Below are 14144 nucleotides of genomic sequence, written 5' to 3' on the forward strand. Positions count from 1 at the left end.
TGCCTTTAATCATAGTAAATTGGCTCCCGTTCCTCCAGGCCCCCCGAAAAGGCGCACGGCGGCACCGCATCGTGGCGGGGCTGGGACTCCCAGCGCCGCGCGGCACCCGCTGCTCCCCGGGGCTTTCCGGCTTCTCGGCGCGGCCCCGGCGCTCTGCCTGATCCGCCTCTCTCAGCAATTTTCCTACCCAAATGCTGCCGTGACGGGAACAGAGCGCAGAGATAGCATCGGGCGGCCTGTATCAAAGAGATCCTGCTTAATTAAAATACCGGCTCGGTGCTCGCCGCTTTTCACGCGGCGTGGCCTCCGACCGCGTTCTGCCGGATACCGCCGGCTCCACCTCCCCCATCAGCCGCTCTGGCCGGCCCCGGTGACCTGCTCCGTGAGGCCGCCGGACGAGCAGGGTCCCTTCCCGAGGCTAGGGCTCAGCCGGTCGGTGGACGGGCCGGTCCCAGTAGGGCGGCTGCGGTGCACGGGGAGGCTCCGCGTGGTTCACGAAGCATTTGTTTGCGCTACTGAGCAACAGCCCGATAATTTATTGTTATTGTTATTGGTAACTACACTTCGCAGCTCGTTCACATCCATCCTTCCGAGGCGGGGAGAGTCGGTTGGATCAGTTGCCTCCATGCGTGGCCGGCGGCAGCTCCTCCTGGGCCGGAACCGCTCCGCCGGGGCTAGCGAGCGAGCGGGGCCAGGTAGTGGGACTGCCCCGCACGACGGCGGCCAGGGGCAGGGGCCTGGCGACAGGGAGGCACCGGGCGGTGGGTGCCGCCGCCGGAGGCTCCGTCGGAGCTGCGGGCTGCAGAGCCGGTCTGGGGAGCGCCCGGTTCTGGGGAGTATGGGGAGCTCCGCGGGCAACCGGCAGCGAGTCCGCCAGAGGGGCGCCCGCCGGCCTCTGTGGCGGTGCCGAACCTCGGCAGCTGTCTGCCGTGCCAGCGGCCCCGTGCCCCGGCGCTCCCTCAGTGCTCCTGCCGTGAGCGTTTTTCCGTGCACCGATGCTTCGGCGTTCGGCTGGCGAGCGGGGAAAGTCGGGGCTCCGCAGGGCAGCGAGGTGCAGAGTCCAGCTGTGGGTGGAGAAAAACAGGACAAAGTGAGCCGGTGGTCTCCGGCTGCCCCGGGGCTCCCCCCTCGCCCCGCCGCCGAGGTGCTGCAGAGTTGGGGCCGGTCCGCCCCGCCCAGGGTCGGGAAGCGCCGCCGTCTCCGCGCTGGGCAGCACCCGGGCCGGTCGGCCCCTCTCCCCCTTGCCCGGCTCCCCACCGGCCCCGCCGCTCGCCCCGGCTGACCCCGCGCCCGCCGAGCCCCGGCCGTGCCGCCGCGCGCCGGCAGGGGGCAGGCTGCGCCCGAGCCCCGCGCACCGGCCCCGCCGAGCGGGATCAGCCGGGCCGGGCCGGGCCGGGCCGGGCAGCGCCGTCACCGCCCCGCCGGGGGCACCCCCGCACGCGCGGGTCCGGCCGCGCACCTCGCGGGGCAGCCCCGCCGCACGGCCGGACCGCGGGGCGCGCACCGGACCGCGGGAGCGGGCGGCGCGCGTTGGTACCGGGAAAAATCCGCGTGCAGGCATCCGAGAATGCGCTCGGGCAGAAACGGGGCGTGGGGCAACCAGAGTGCACAGACACGTACCCGCCGGGCCCGCACGCTTACGCGGAAAACGCCCGGCGCCACCCTGCCCTCGTGCCAAGACGCCCGCGGCCCCCCCGGGTCACGCTCCGTTCTGTCCCGCACACCGCCGGGGTCCCGCTGCGCTCCCCGCAGCGCCGGCTACCCGCGTGCGTGTGCACCGGGGCGGGACCGACGGGCGAGGAGCGGGGACCGGGAGGCTCGTCCCGGAGGCCGGCGGAGATTTGTTGCAGCGCGTTCGGCGCGGCGGCTCCTCCGCGGGTTCGGCCACTGTTCGTTAAACCGGTGCTTCTTCCTCCTGCCTCGTCTGGGAAGGGCAGGATTGAGACCGGCTGCGTTCCTTGTTCGACTCTCAAAATTAACCCAAAACAAGGAGATGTGCCTTGCAAATAAACGGAGAATTCGAAGGAAGCCGCGGGGAGGTGGGGCTGCGTTAGTCTGGTTTGGGTTTATTTCTGTGATGGTTTTGCGCGTGGGTGTTTTAATTGCATTTTGTTTTTCTTTAAAAGCATCATATAAACTGATATAACACCTCATCGAATTGTTCTCAGGGCAGGAGCGGGGATAACATTTACTCGGCACAGTGTTCGTACATACACACAGCAAGAAGCAATTTGGTGTGATATTTGCGAGTAAAAACCCAGGAACAAAGCCGGAATTACTGCTGCGGCTGCGGGGCGAGGGACTCCCGCTCCGCTTCCAAGTCCCGCCACTTAGAGCTGCCTTTTGACTGGGTTTAGGGTTTTCTTCTTTTCGTTCTTCTTTTTATAACGAGAATTTACGAAAACTCCTGCGGAAACGGGGGCTCTAATTTTCCTCGCAACTGTGGAAGATAATTTGACGGAAGCCCTCTGTGATGGAGAACTTTGAATCCTTAAGAGAAAATAGGAAGGGAACATAAAATATTAATGTGAACGAGCAGCTTTTTCGCCGCTGATTGAACTTTGAAATTTTAGCAGCCTTTATCTTGATCTCAGAATTAAATAATCATATATTATTTTTTCAGCATTAGCGACAAAGATTTTCAGATTTGTACTCTCCAGAACAAAAACCAAATAAGCCCTATTACTGAAAACCCTTTCCAAAATATTTAACTTAAACGTAGTCACGAATTTCTTTCTGAGATTTTTGCGCACGAAAACGGCATAAAAAGAGGCTTTATCTTAAGACCCAAAAAAGAGAAGCATTAAGTAATTCAAGTTAACACTTGCCCTGCTTATTAAGTATCAATATTTTGGGAGCATTACAAAATAAACTCCTTCCTTTGGCAAGGTCATGGCATATCACGGGTCACATTACGAATCTCCTCACAGAATCCTTTCTGGATTTTAATTTCTTCAGATTTAGATTTTTAACGGTATCGGATAGAAAAAAAAACCAAACCAAACAAACAGAAAAAAAACCAAACAAAAATCCAAAACACAACTCCCTCAAAAAAAAACCAAAATCGAAAGGGAGGCGGTGGCGCGGGGTCCGGTGCTCCGTGCGCACGGGCAGGCTGGTGGGGATCGCTTTTCCCGTCGGTTTTGTTTCCTCAGAGGGAATCCCGGCACGGTGAGTTCGGACAGGGCTGTCCCGCACACACACGGGGTGTGTGAACACTCGCGCTGCGCTCCGCACCGAGTCCCTGCGCGTTCAAAGGCGTTAGCGGCCAACCCGAGCGGGCAGCGCTGCCGCAGGAGCGGGCGCGGGGTCGCGGCCGAGGGAGCATCCGCATCCCTCAGGCCGCTGCTCTGCTCGAGCTCTCCCGCCCGCAGCCCCACCGCGACGGTTCGGAGCCGCCTTTCAGAGGTGCAACCCCCCGCGCCCCGCTCCGCGTCCCCGCCGGGGCCGGTCGCGCCGCCGCCGTCCGCGGGACAGACCCGCGTCCCCGCCGGGGCCGGGCGCCCCGAGGGAGGGTCCCGCCGCCACCTGCCCGTGGCCCGGCGCTGGACGCGCGCTGCTACCTACCCCGGACAGGGCAGGAGCCAAGAGCAGCCGTCGGGTCGGGAGCGGCGCGGGGCGCGGACGGGGGAGCGGAGCAGCCGTGGCCCCGCTCCGCCGCCACCCTCGGCCGAGATCGTTCTCCCCCTCCCCGGCCCGCGGGGGCGCGTCCCGGGCCCGCACTGCCCGCGTCTCTCGGCCGCCCCGCGCCCCGGGCGCCGCCGCGCGTCGGGGGCCGCGGGGGCCCGGCGGGGCCAGGGCACTATTTGACGTCGAGGAGACGGATCACCGCGGCGCAGCGATACGGCGCGCACCAATGGAGTTCAAATGTCAGCAAGTTTGAGGAGGGGTGAGGCGCCGGGGGGTGTGTTCCTCCGCGGCGGCCCCTGCTCTAAACGGCGCGGCTCCTCGGGCCGCCGCACGGCTCAGGGGCTGGGAGCGCCGGGAGCCCCGCGCCCCGCCCGGCCCACCGCGCCCGCGCTCCGCCCGGCCCGGCCCGCCCCGGGAGGGCCCTCCGCGCCGCGCAGGGCGTGGGTCCGGCGCTGCCGGCGAGCAGGTGACACCGCGGCTGCCCGGCGCCGTGTGCGCGGCATGTGCGCGCCCGTGTAGCGGGGCGGCCCCATGGGCGGCGGCGCCGGCTCCTGCCTCTGCCCCCCGTCTCTGGAAGCCTGGGCAGGAAACGCTCCTCATGTCTCCCAGATAAAAATAAAAGCGACTCCCTCCTCCCGGCCGCAGAGTGTCCCCGCGCCCGGCCCGACGCGGGGCTGAGCCGGCCCCGCCGCCCGGCAGCGCCTCGCCCCGCCGTCCAGAGCGCCGGGCCGCGCCGCCGCCCATGGACATCGCGACGGGTCCCGAGTCCTTGGAGAGGTGTTTCCCGCGGGGCCCGCCGGACTGCGCCAAGATGCTGGACGGTATTAAAATGGAAGACCACCCCCTGCGTTCGGGGCCGGCCACGCTGGGAGTGCTGCTGGGTGAGTTGCCGGTCGCTTCTCGGCTACGCCGAAAGCGGCCCCCGCGCTCCGCTCGGTACCCGGGGCTGCGGTCCGAGGGGCCTGGGCTGATGCGGGCTGTAGCCGCTCAGCCCCGGACTGGCGCCGGGCGCGGGACTGTCTCGCCGCGTGTGCGGGACGCGGTGCCGGCGGCAGCCGTCGAGCTCGGTCTCGCCGCGCGGCTGGGCCGGGCGGGCTGGGCTGCCCGGGACTGGGGCTGGGGACCGGGGCCGGGCTGTGTCGGGGCCAGAGCCGGCGCCTGACGCCGCCGTCTGCCGTTGCAGGGTCGGAGTGCCAGCACCAGGCCGTCTGCGAGGGCTGCCAGCGGCCCATCTCGGACCGGTTCCTGATGCGGGTGAACGAGTCCTCCTGGCACGAGGAGTGCCTACAGTGCGCCGCTTGCCAGCAGGCGCTCACCACCAGCTGCTACTTCCGGGACCGCAAGCTCTACTGCAAGCAGGACTACCAACAGTAAGGGCGCGGGGGGTGACGGGGGTCCCGCCGGGGCAGCCCTGCCCGGCCCGGGGTGCGCTGCGGGCTGCGAGCGTGTTCCCGATCGGGCCGAGCCCGGCGGAGCGGAGCAGCCCCGCGCCGGGGCCCACGGCTGCGGGGTGGCGGCTCCGGCGAGCGGGGACCCCGGCGCAGGCGGCGTGGCGGGCACGGACGGGACCGGAGACACCAAGCCGCGGCGTCCGACCCGGGAAGGGCGCTGCCCCCGGGCCCGCCGCGGTCTGGGACCCTGCGGCGCCGTCGGAGGGGACGGCGGTGGGGCGGCCCGGCCCGGGCTGCGCAGGCAGCGCCGCGCCCGGAGCCGCCCCGCGGATCCCTCCTGCCCGAGGCGAGCCCCGTCCCGCCGCCGCCCCAGCACCGCCCGGCCCGCGGAGCGCCCGCTGGCACTGCCCGGCGGCGGGGCTGGGGGCTCGGCGGGGCCGTCGGTGCGCTGCCGCGGGCCGGCCCGGCGGAGCGGCCGTCGGGCGCGGAGGGAGCGCGGCGGGGCCCGGCCGAGAGACCGGAGCAGCAGCGGGAAGAGCCCGGAGCTGAGCTCGGCGCTGGCCCCGGCGCTGCCCGCTCTCTCTGTTATTCCGGCTTTATCCCCAAATGTCAGGCGCTGTCGGGAGCGGCCCCCGCCGCGCCGCGGCCCCGCGCGGGGACAGAGCCCGGCCCCGCGCCGGGCCGCCCTCCCCAGCAGAAGCCCACTTCATGCTTGTCACCGAAATTGAGGATCCTTTTTGTGCCGGGAGGGGGGCGAACATGGGCACTTCAATCACTAGGACATAATATGGCTCTGCTAGAAGTCTGGCAACAAACAAAGAACAACAACTATTGGTTTGCATCAACTTTTGTCAGGCATTCAGCAGGCTTCCAGAAAGGCCTGAAGTGGCTTAGTGGCAACAATGTGCATTTCATAGCTACAGCATGAAAATCCATCTCCATGGAAACGGGTAGTAAATGCTAACATGACATGCTGAGTATAAATATTGTGAGGGTTATAACTCTTGTATAAATGGCCCAGATAAATGTCCCCCTGTTTAGGAATTACAACAAAACACGTTATTTCGTGCCGCAGCCCTCACTAACTCCCAGAGATTCCTCCATGGCCCGAGCGCTGCACATGGAATAACCCAGAGCTTGCCCGTGGGCCGCTGCCATCTCACCCTCGCAGGGCAGGGAGCGCATCCATGGGATTTACCTTTTACTGCTACACAAAATAAACCAGCCTGTGGTAGCTGTAGTTGTAGATCAGTGAAACTTCTGCCTCTGTGGGTAGTAACACCTTAGATATTTTTGTTGATTAGGGAAGAATTTAGAACAGTCTTCAGGCTACCTAAGAAAGTGTTATTTGGCAATGTAAATATTTACATTATTTGCAAAGAAATGTCCCCTCCCAAGTCCCATCATTAGTTTCTGTAAAATAAAGGGTCGTACTTAGCAACCTAAAAAGCAAGATCAGAGACTATTGCTTTGTAAAAACAAAAATACTTTCCTGACTGAAAATAGAAATGTTACCGCTTCAGAACTTCCCGTATTATCAAAGGTGTCCAATTGTAGAGGGGGGGAAACGGAGTAACCAGGCTGCTGAACAATAAAAAGATATCAACATGTTGGCCTTTGTTGAATCCCAGCACCTAGTGTGACATGACATGGTACCCTGCTGTGTGTGCCCCCGAGGACTGACAGCGGCAGCGGCTCACGGGAAGGGAAGGGGAGGGGAGACACGGTAAATCAGAATTTGTTTTCTCTGGGATTTTATTAGCCCAAAAGAGCAAACATGTGAAACTATGCTGACATGGATTGTGCACCCTTTCAAACTTGGAGAAATATTCGTTTATGGTAGCTAGAAGATAAAAATAGCTGTCCATCCCTGCGAGTGGCTCCGGGCTGTGCGGTGCAGAGGGTCAGTTTTGTCCATCAGACTGGGGGGGTGAAGCCATGAGCGAGCTGTGCAAGGCAGCTCCAGCGATGGGGCACAGCCACAGTCCTGTGCTGGAACACCAGGATGGGAAATGCCTCTGTGCTCAGTGATCATGCCTTGGGGTAGTGAGATGGAATAGGATTGGTACGGAGGAAGACAGGGATCAGTAATATCAGATACTTTTTGTTATCCTGAGTCTTATTTACAGATCTCTGGGGGAAAAAAAAAAAAAGAAATAAAAAAGAAAAAAGAAGAGGGAGAATAAAGTTTACTTAAATATCTCAGTTCCTGAAATTTGCTTTAAATAGATTTTTCTGTACGTAATAATGCAATTTTAAAGGTCAGATTTCTCCAGAACTCCCAGGACTATAATCAAGCACTGTGTGTATATCTTTGGGAAACTGGTGTCTCATCTTTCTAATGAAAGCAAGCTTCTGATGGGTCAGATATCAGACCTTACACCTTTCCCTGGGTCAGGAATGATTGCTGCCCATCCTTGGATGAGGGCATTTCACATTAGGGGGAAGGGTGAAAACAGTTTTTCTTTTTTCCTTTTTTTTTTTTTTTAAATTAAAATGTTGGCTGTGTGAAGCTACTCTGGAATGTTAGAACAAATCCTGGGGGAGGTGGATTAGTGGCCCAAGCCCAGTTTGAAGTATTCAGAGGTACCTGATAAATGTAATTTATCACAAAAATATTGTTAGTATGTCAGTGGGACCAGCGGGACAAGTTGGGCACGTATTTTGGTCTCTTTTTAAAGAAGGAATTCAATACATTTAAGTACTTATTTTGCTAAAATTTAGAATTTTGAGGGTCAGGTGCATTTGATGACAGGGTTTTTAAGGGAAAAAGTCCAGAGCAGTACAATGGCACCAGGGAGGCTGGATCTCACAAGCTCAAGTCAATCAGAATCTCTTTGATTTTAGTTAGAGCTTTACCAAATTGCTGCACATTTGGAACCTTACACTTAATGCTGGTGTGTTTTTTTTAAAGAATTTTTTTTTTTTCAGATAAACTGAAACCTTCAGAATGCTTGTTTTTCAAAAATAGAAGGCTTGCAGTAGTTCTATTCTGGCACTTTGCTTAAATTAATTTATGTATTGTACCATTCATAACAGTGCTTCCTTCTAAAAAACATTAGTATTTATAAATACTACAATTTTTCCCATTTGTATATTTCCATTTTTTTGTGATTGTGCTTTTCTGGTTTGTTTTTCTTTCAACTGCTCAGTCTTACATAACAATTTGTCCTAGTTATTGCTGATAGTGAAAAAGGATATGTTATGAAAAATAACTGTTTCTGGTTACATATTTCATATGTAAGCAGTGCACATAATTTATAGAAATATCTGTATTCCTATTCTAGCTTTGGAAATAGAGGCTGTAAAAGAGGTTTTTATTGAAGGGACCGAATAGCAAATGCTCAGAGTAGCTATTTCATAAGTTTTCATTAATGCATTCTAAGTTTTGCTTAGGGTAGAAAAGATAACATTCAGGTTTTTGTTCTTTTAAATGTTGTCAAGCATTGTTTTAGCATCATGTTTGGATGCTATTACAAAAGATCCGCCATGTATTTCTGGTATGTTTTTGTACTGTTCTTCTTTGAGTTCTTTCTTGTCGGTGGCTGGGCTTGTTTTTGCTGTGCAGTCAGCACAGAGCAGCACGTCCCCCGCAGGAAGGAAAGAAAACCCCACGAAGCCTCGGTGCTATGGGGAAATCTTCCCCTCTTCGGATTTTGGGAATGCTTTCACACGAGCATAACTCTGAGGCTGATGTTTCCCAGTTGAGTTGCGTTTTATATTCAAAATGCAACAAAAGCTTCCCGTCAGTGAGTGTCTCTTGGTTTCGTGGCTGTTATTTTTCTCGCAGAGCGCGGGCTGTGGAATGTGGCAGGAGCCCGGTGCAGGAGGGACCGGAGCTCCCGGATTCGGCTGCATTCTGCTACCCGGATTCAATTGCAATCTGCTAACGACAGGATTTGATTTGTTTTCAGTTCTCCTGTTTTATTTTTAACCGAGGAGCACCCGCCGTGCTGTTCTGCTCACGGGTGCAGTTGTGCAGCACCGTGAGCTCGGCAGAATAATGTGGAGCGGGGGGTCCCTCCAGCTGCCCTCGCCTTGTGCCGAACGGGCACTGGTCCCTGTGCGTGGGTCACTGGGAGACAGCACAGAAACCGGGTGAAACTTAGAGACAGGAGTAGCCCTGGACATGGAGTAATGATTAAAGTTATGTCTTCCACTAAAAATGCTTTTAAAAGTCGCTGAAATACTCTGGCATTTTTGCTGAAAATGCCACCAGTGCTGCACCATCAGTCACATCAGCCCCATCAAAAATCCTCTGTACGATCAGGCTTTCGTGGCACCTCGAAATAGTCCCCAAAGCGGGAGTGTTGAGGAAATGTGGCTGTTTTTTCAGCGGTGACGTCAGCAGAGTGGCCGTGCTGGGGCTGAGCCCCCGCGGGTCCCCCGTGTCGGCGGCTCCGTCCCCGCGGGTGGGGATGGCACGGGCCCCCGCGGCACCTCGGCAGCGCCGGGCACCGGCCACCCGCCGGGTCGGGCTGGGCTGCCTGAGTGCTGGCAGGGATCTGGGACGGGGGTGTTTTGAGAATTTGGGGAGACATTTTGGTTTTCTGCTGCAATCGTGGTAACGCTGAACAAAATAATTGCAATGAAAAGATGTGATTTGCACTGATCCGTGGCAGAAAACCAAAGGGAGGATTTTTGTGCAATGTAGGCAATATGCAATTAAATTAACAGGAGTGTAGTTTATAATGCTTTACTACTAACCTGAGAAAAAATAACCTATAGATGTGAAATATCCTGCGAAAATTTCTTCACTGAGTATTATAATAAACAGGAATATTTTGCGTTCTGTTTAGAAGTCAGGTCTGTTATTTTTTGGCCTAAACTTTTGAAGTTCAAAGGCATACGTCACCTTTCCAACTGTCAATAATATATCATGATAAACCAGCTGGATTATAATGTCTCTTCTTAGATTAATTATGTTAGTAGTGTATTTCAGTGGTAAATATACACTCCTCTCACTTCTCTCTGTTGTGGAGCAGCCTGTAAAGCCTGGTACGTCCTAAAGTGCTCACCGCTCTGGTGAACCTGAAAGTGGGGGGGGCAGCTTTAGTAATGGGAGAGGCTGTGTCCTTTAGTCAGATATCTGGGCAGAAATATTCAGGAGAAAAAGGAGTGTGCTTGTCCTAACACAGCTGTGATTTTTATTTTTTATTCCGGACAAAATTTGGATTTATACTAAATCGACTACTTCTTGCAGTAACAGGAATTGCTTTCATTTTATTTAATGCCTCCTCCTGGAATGGCGAGTGCAGCAGATACAGGGAGTGATTAGAGGAGATCTGAACCCCCTCGTGCTCGGTGTGGAGGCCAGTGGGAGGTTTGGGAGGTTTCGGTGCAGGAGGAGCAGCCGGGGCCCTCCTGGCTGTAATGGAACACTCGACAGTCCCTGTGCCAGCGGCCGCGCTGGGGCCCACGCAGGGACACGCACAGGCACCCCGAGCACCCAGGGACGGCTGGCGCGGTTCAGTGGGGTGCTTTTGGAGGGAGAGAGGGGTCAGTAAATACTTCATGTTTGTTGTCATTGCCAGGCAGAGCAGGAGGGTCCATGTCTGTGTGCTGTGCGTGGAGCTCCCTGTGCTGCCTGGTGCTTGTGGCAGTTTAGGGAGAGTGTGGAGTATAAATATAACAGCAACATTTCATGACAAAATTAGAAAGGGATTTTCTACTGCTTGAGCTGGCTTGGACCATGCCACAAGTTGCATAGAATGCAGAGTCAGAGAAAGGCCGTGAATTTTAAACCGCAGCAAGATGGAAAAGGGCCATTGCTGTGTCCTCTGTAGAGGTGTACGAGGGTGAATGACAGACTTGCAGAAAAAACAGGGAAAAATGCTTCTCTTTGCCTACAGTTTTTTTCCCACATCATAAGTCATGTTATTGCTCGAGTGAAGTAAGAAACAAACAAGTAAATAAAACTGTAAAGTGACTTGGAGAGCAATCTCCAGTAAAAGTAAACAAACCAGGTACTGCTCTGGGATGGTTTGGTGTGGTAGGAAGGGGTTTTGGCATGATTTGGGATGATTACGTTACTCACAAGGCAAAGATTGACTCATAATGAAATGACAGTTTCTTGTTCGGTGCAGAACATAAAACTTGCACGATTTTTTTGAAACAAAGGACACAGTTAGTTATAAGTAACAATGTGTTGTGAGCCTCAACAGCCGAGTCTTCAGCAGCCAAACGATGGAATTAAAGGAGTTACTTTGGAGTTAAGTGGGTGCAATTAGGAACAGAAAATTTCCTTTCTCCAGGTGATCTGGAATAACTAAATGAAGTGGGCAGGAAGTCTTCATCAAATATCCACCTTGCAGACTGTGTAGTTATGGTATACTATAGCCAAAGCTATGAATGAAAACCGATCTTTTTGATAAAAAGGTATGAGAATTTATTTAAAAAGCAGAGGTCTTTTCTGAGTTACAGTATTTTATAAAATGTAACAGAGAGGTAAGATCATTTTGCAACAGTGGAAGCTTTAACAGTGCTGGTAGCATTTAGGGAGGAGACATCGCTTTTCTCTATTAGTAATTAAGTAAAAAAAATATATGAACAGCTTCAGATCTAATTTAAAATAAATGTTGAAAGTCAAGCTAGACTTCTGAGTTTGAGAGTAGAGACTATAAAAGAGAAAAAAAATCACAATACTCGTAAGGTAAAATGAGCCTGAGTTTTGATTTGAAATGTAATATTAGTGTTTCTAACACGCATGTTAATATAGATCTGAATCTTCAGTGCCTTGTTCAGGCAAACTATTCATTGGTTTTAGATGCCTCTTCAAATTCAATATAAAATTGAGGCAGTTTTTCTTTTTTTAACTTATTTTTAAATATTAACCTTACATTTACTTTATGTTCCTAGATTTACTTTGGCTAGACTGCTACTACTGAACTGAAATACTGTGTTACCCTTGCTTTGCTGTCGTACCCTCGCTCTGGCCACACTGTGACAGCCGTGTCAGTGGCCGTGGCTGCTGAAGCCCCGAGCCCAGAGACAGCCCCTGGCACCAGTGACACTGCCAGGAGCAGGGGTGGATGGAGCAGGCTCCTGCCCCTCGGGCTCAACATGCTGCTCCCAAAGCAGCCATTTTGCAAAATAGGCTCTGGTTGTTACCGAACAAAATACTGATAACTGTTTTGTCCTCTTATATGACCGACATGTACCCAGAATAGTTGTGCTGCCGTGGCCCTTTATGGCATGCTGAATGTACCTTGTAGGTAGAAACACCGTGTGTGGCATATTATGCAGTTTTAATGCAGATTATGTTGAAGCAAAATCCTTAAAATGAAGTACTTGTAGTCACCAAGTTTACTATCTGCTGTCTCGAGGGGGTGTAATGTTGAGGTCAGCACTGACAGAGGCCCATGGGGTGTTACACCGAGTGTGTGCCAGAGCTGGGACTGCAGAAGCCTGGCCCAGCCCACCTGTGCACGGCTCATCACCTCACTCCACAGAGCAGGGGGTTTTACTCACCTTTCAAAAACTATTTGCCTGTGGGCAACCGAACAAGTAGACTTTTGTGAGATTGTATTACAGTAAAGGAATTGTTAATATGACTAATTTCAGCTCGTTATTTTCTTGGGTTTGAAATTTTACGGTGATCTTCCTCACAGGTACAGCAGAACTGCTGTGGCACAAATCAATTAAATGCCAACATTATATCAACATAACAAGGAATAGCACATTTCTTGGGGACTTGATAAAGGTTTGTGCTGTGATTCTCCTGTAACAGGCAAATAGGTTTACAGAGAACCTGTATCATGGAGGTCATTTACTTTGCTTCCAAAACATATTTTTTATTATGCACAAAACTTTCTTCTGCAAACATTGACATGAACTTGTGAACATGCAGTTCTATTGGCTTCAGTGACAGCCATCCTCGCTCATCAAAGGAGGGAAGTTGGCTCTTGATTTTACTGCAATCGGTGTTTTATGTATAATGTATGAGAGTGCATGTGCACTCTCCCAGTAAGAGCTGATGGGATTTATGTGCACATGCTGAGGACCAAATCCTCCTGGTAGCTGTTGGGAAGTTTGCTGTTACGTGCTCATTCCTTGGTGTAACCTGAATTATCATTCACTGATTACAAAACCAAAACAAGGCCAAACAAAGAATAATAATCTGCATCAATTTTTTTTGGTCAGTTGTTGCTTTTGTCATTGATTGGTATTATGATAGAGAGAAAGCAAGCTTGAATTTGCAGAAGAAATTATGAATATTGTATTAAAACATTTCTGGTTACAGCCGGTGGTTACTGTGATGGAGAGAAGCACCATTGCTCCTTACAGGACGGCTCTGGTGCATTCCTTGTGTGTTACTGAGGGAGCACGTGGGTCACAGCCTGTGGATGGGGATGGTGTGATGGGGACAGCATGATGGTGTGGTGAGGACAGTGCTTTGTGATGGGGACAGTGTGACAGTGTGGTGAGGACAACATGATGGTGTAATGGGGACAGCATGATGGTGTGGTGGGGACAGCACTTGCTCCCCAGCAGGGGAGCTCGGCAGGGCACTGGGCACTGCCACCTGTGCAGCTGGGGCCGGGGTCCTCGGCGGCTCCGTGGAACCAGACCCCCGGGCTGCAGCACAATACCTGCCAAACCTCATTAGTGAGAAAGGTTACAGTTCTCATTAACATCCACCCCCCAGGTTTCCAACCTGTGGGATCCTGTCTTTTGACAGAACCATCTTGACAAGAGCTTGTATTTTTCTATCCTCTGATAGTGCAGTTCCTTCCTTCCCAATGGAATAAGCTTCTCTCTGTTTGGATTTTTCCTTACATGTCACAATTTTAATCTAGTTTTTGAGGGGATGTAGTTGCACTTGCTGAGGTTTCCTTTGATAACCCATGTAAAGTGAGATAAATGGTAAGAGGTTTATTAGCCAATGACAATAGAGCACTGTAGGAAATCATGAAACCAAGACAAAAACCTCAAACCAAAATGTTGAAATGACTGCAGAAGAGGTAAGGTACCTGGATTGTGGGGATACCTGGTACAATGAGGTCCAGCTGTACGTGACAGTCTGGTAACCCCAGCATTGATCATAAATATTCAGGATCTTCTGCAGATGTTTCTTGGTAGTTGATACTCTGTTCTGAGCCATCTTAGAGTGCAGCAGTGCCT

The 14144-nt window shown here is 53.6% G+C and overlaps 2 protein-coding genes and 1 long non-coding RNA gene across 3 annotated transcripts in view; 1 reads left to right on the forward strand and 2 right to left on the reverse strand.

The window, feature by feature from the left end:
• Positions 1–516: 516 nt before the first annotated feature.
• Positions 517–2154, reverse strand: LOC113998551 (synapsin-1-like). Its single transcript, XM_039379158.1, has 3 exons — positions 2150–2154; positions 1642–2055; positions 517–1064 (listed from the first exon to the last, which is right to left on the reverse strand). Exons 1-3 carry the CDS (start codon positions 2152–2154, stop codon positions 614–616), a joined length of 870 nt encoding a protein of 289 aa, XP_039235092.1. The 3' UTR covers positions 517–613.
• Positions 2155–2161: 7 nt separating this feature from the next.
• LOC120322792 lies at positions 2162–3752 on the reverse strand. The gene is made up of 2 exons (XR_005562717.1): positions 3568–3752; positions 2162–2490 (listed from the first exon to the last, which is right to left on the reverse strand). It is a non-coding gene; the product is annotated as an uncharacterized LOC120322792 (long non-coding RNA).
• Positions 3753–3943: 191 nt separating this feature from the next.
• Positions 3944–14144, forward strand: part of LMX1B (LIM homeobox transcription factor 1 beta) — an 86334-nt gene continuing 76133 nt past the window's right edge. Inside the window, exons 1-2 of the mRNA XM_027741446.2 lie at positions 3944–4511; positions 4814–5000. Of these exons, the coding sequence (XP_027597247.1) occupies positions 4373–4511; positions 4814–5000 (326 nt within the window). The 5' untranslated portion in view covers positions 3944–4372. The remainder of the gene's footprint in view (positions 4512–4813; positions 5001–14144) is intronic.

This window comes from Pipra filicauda, unplaced genomic scaffold, assembly GCF_003945595.2.
Source record: "Pipra filicauda isolate LSUMZ 115617 unplaced genomic scaffold, ASM394559v2 scaffold100_size2392355_pilon, whole genome shotgun sequence".
NCBI lineage: Eukaryota > Metazoa > Chordata > Aves > Passeriformes > Pipridae > Pipra > Pipra filicauda.

Bases quoted from the DNA above. Each gene is read 5' to 3' on its own strand.
- LOC113998551 (XM_039379158.1), bottom strand. The intron at 1,065-1,641 runs GTAAGCGTGCGG...CTCCACCCACAG, and splicing joins TGGCGCCGGGCGTTTTCCGC to CTGGACTCTGCACCTCGCTG.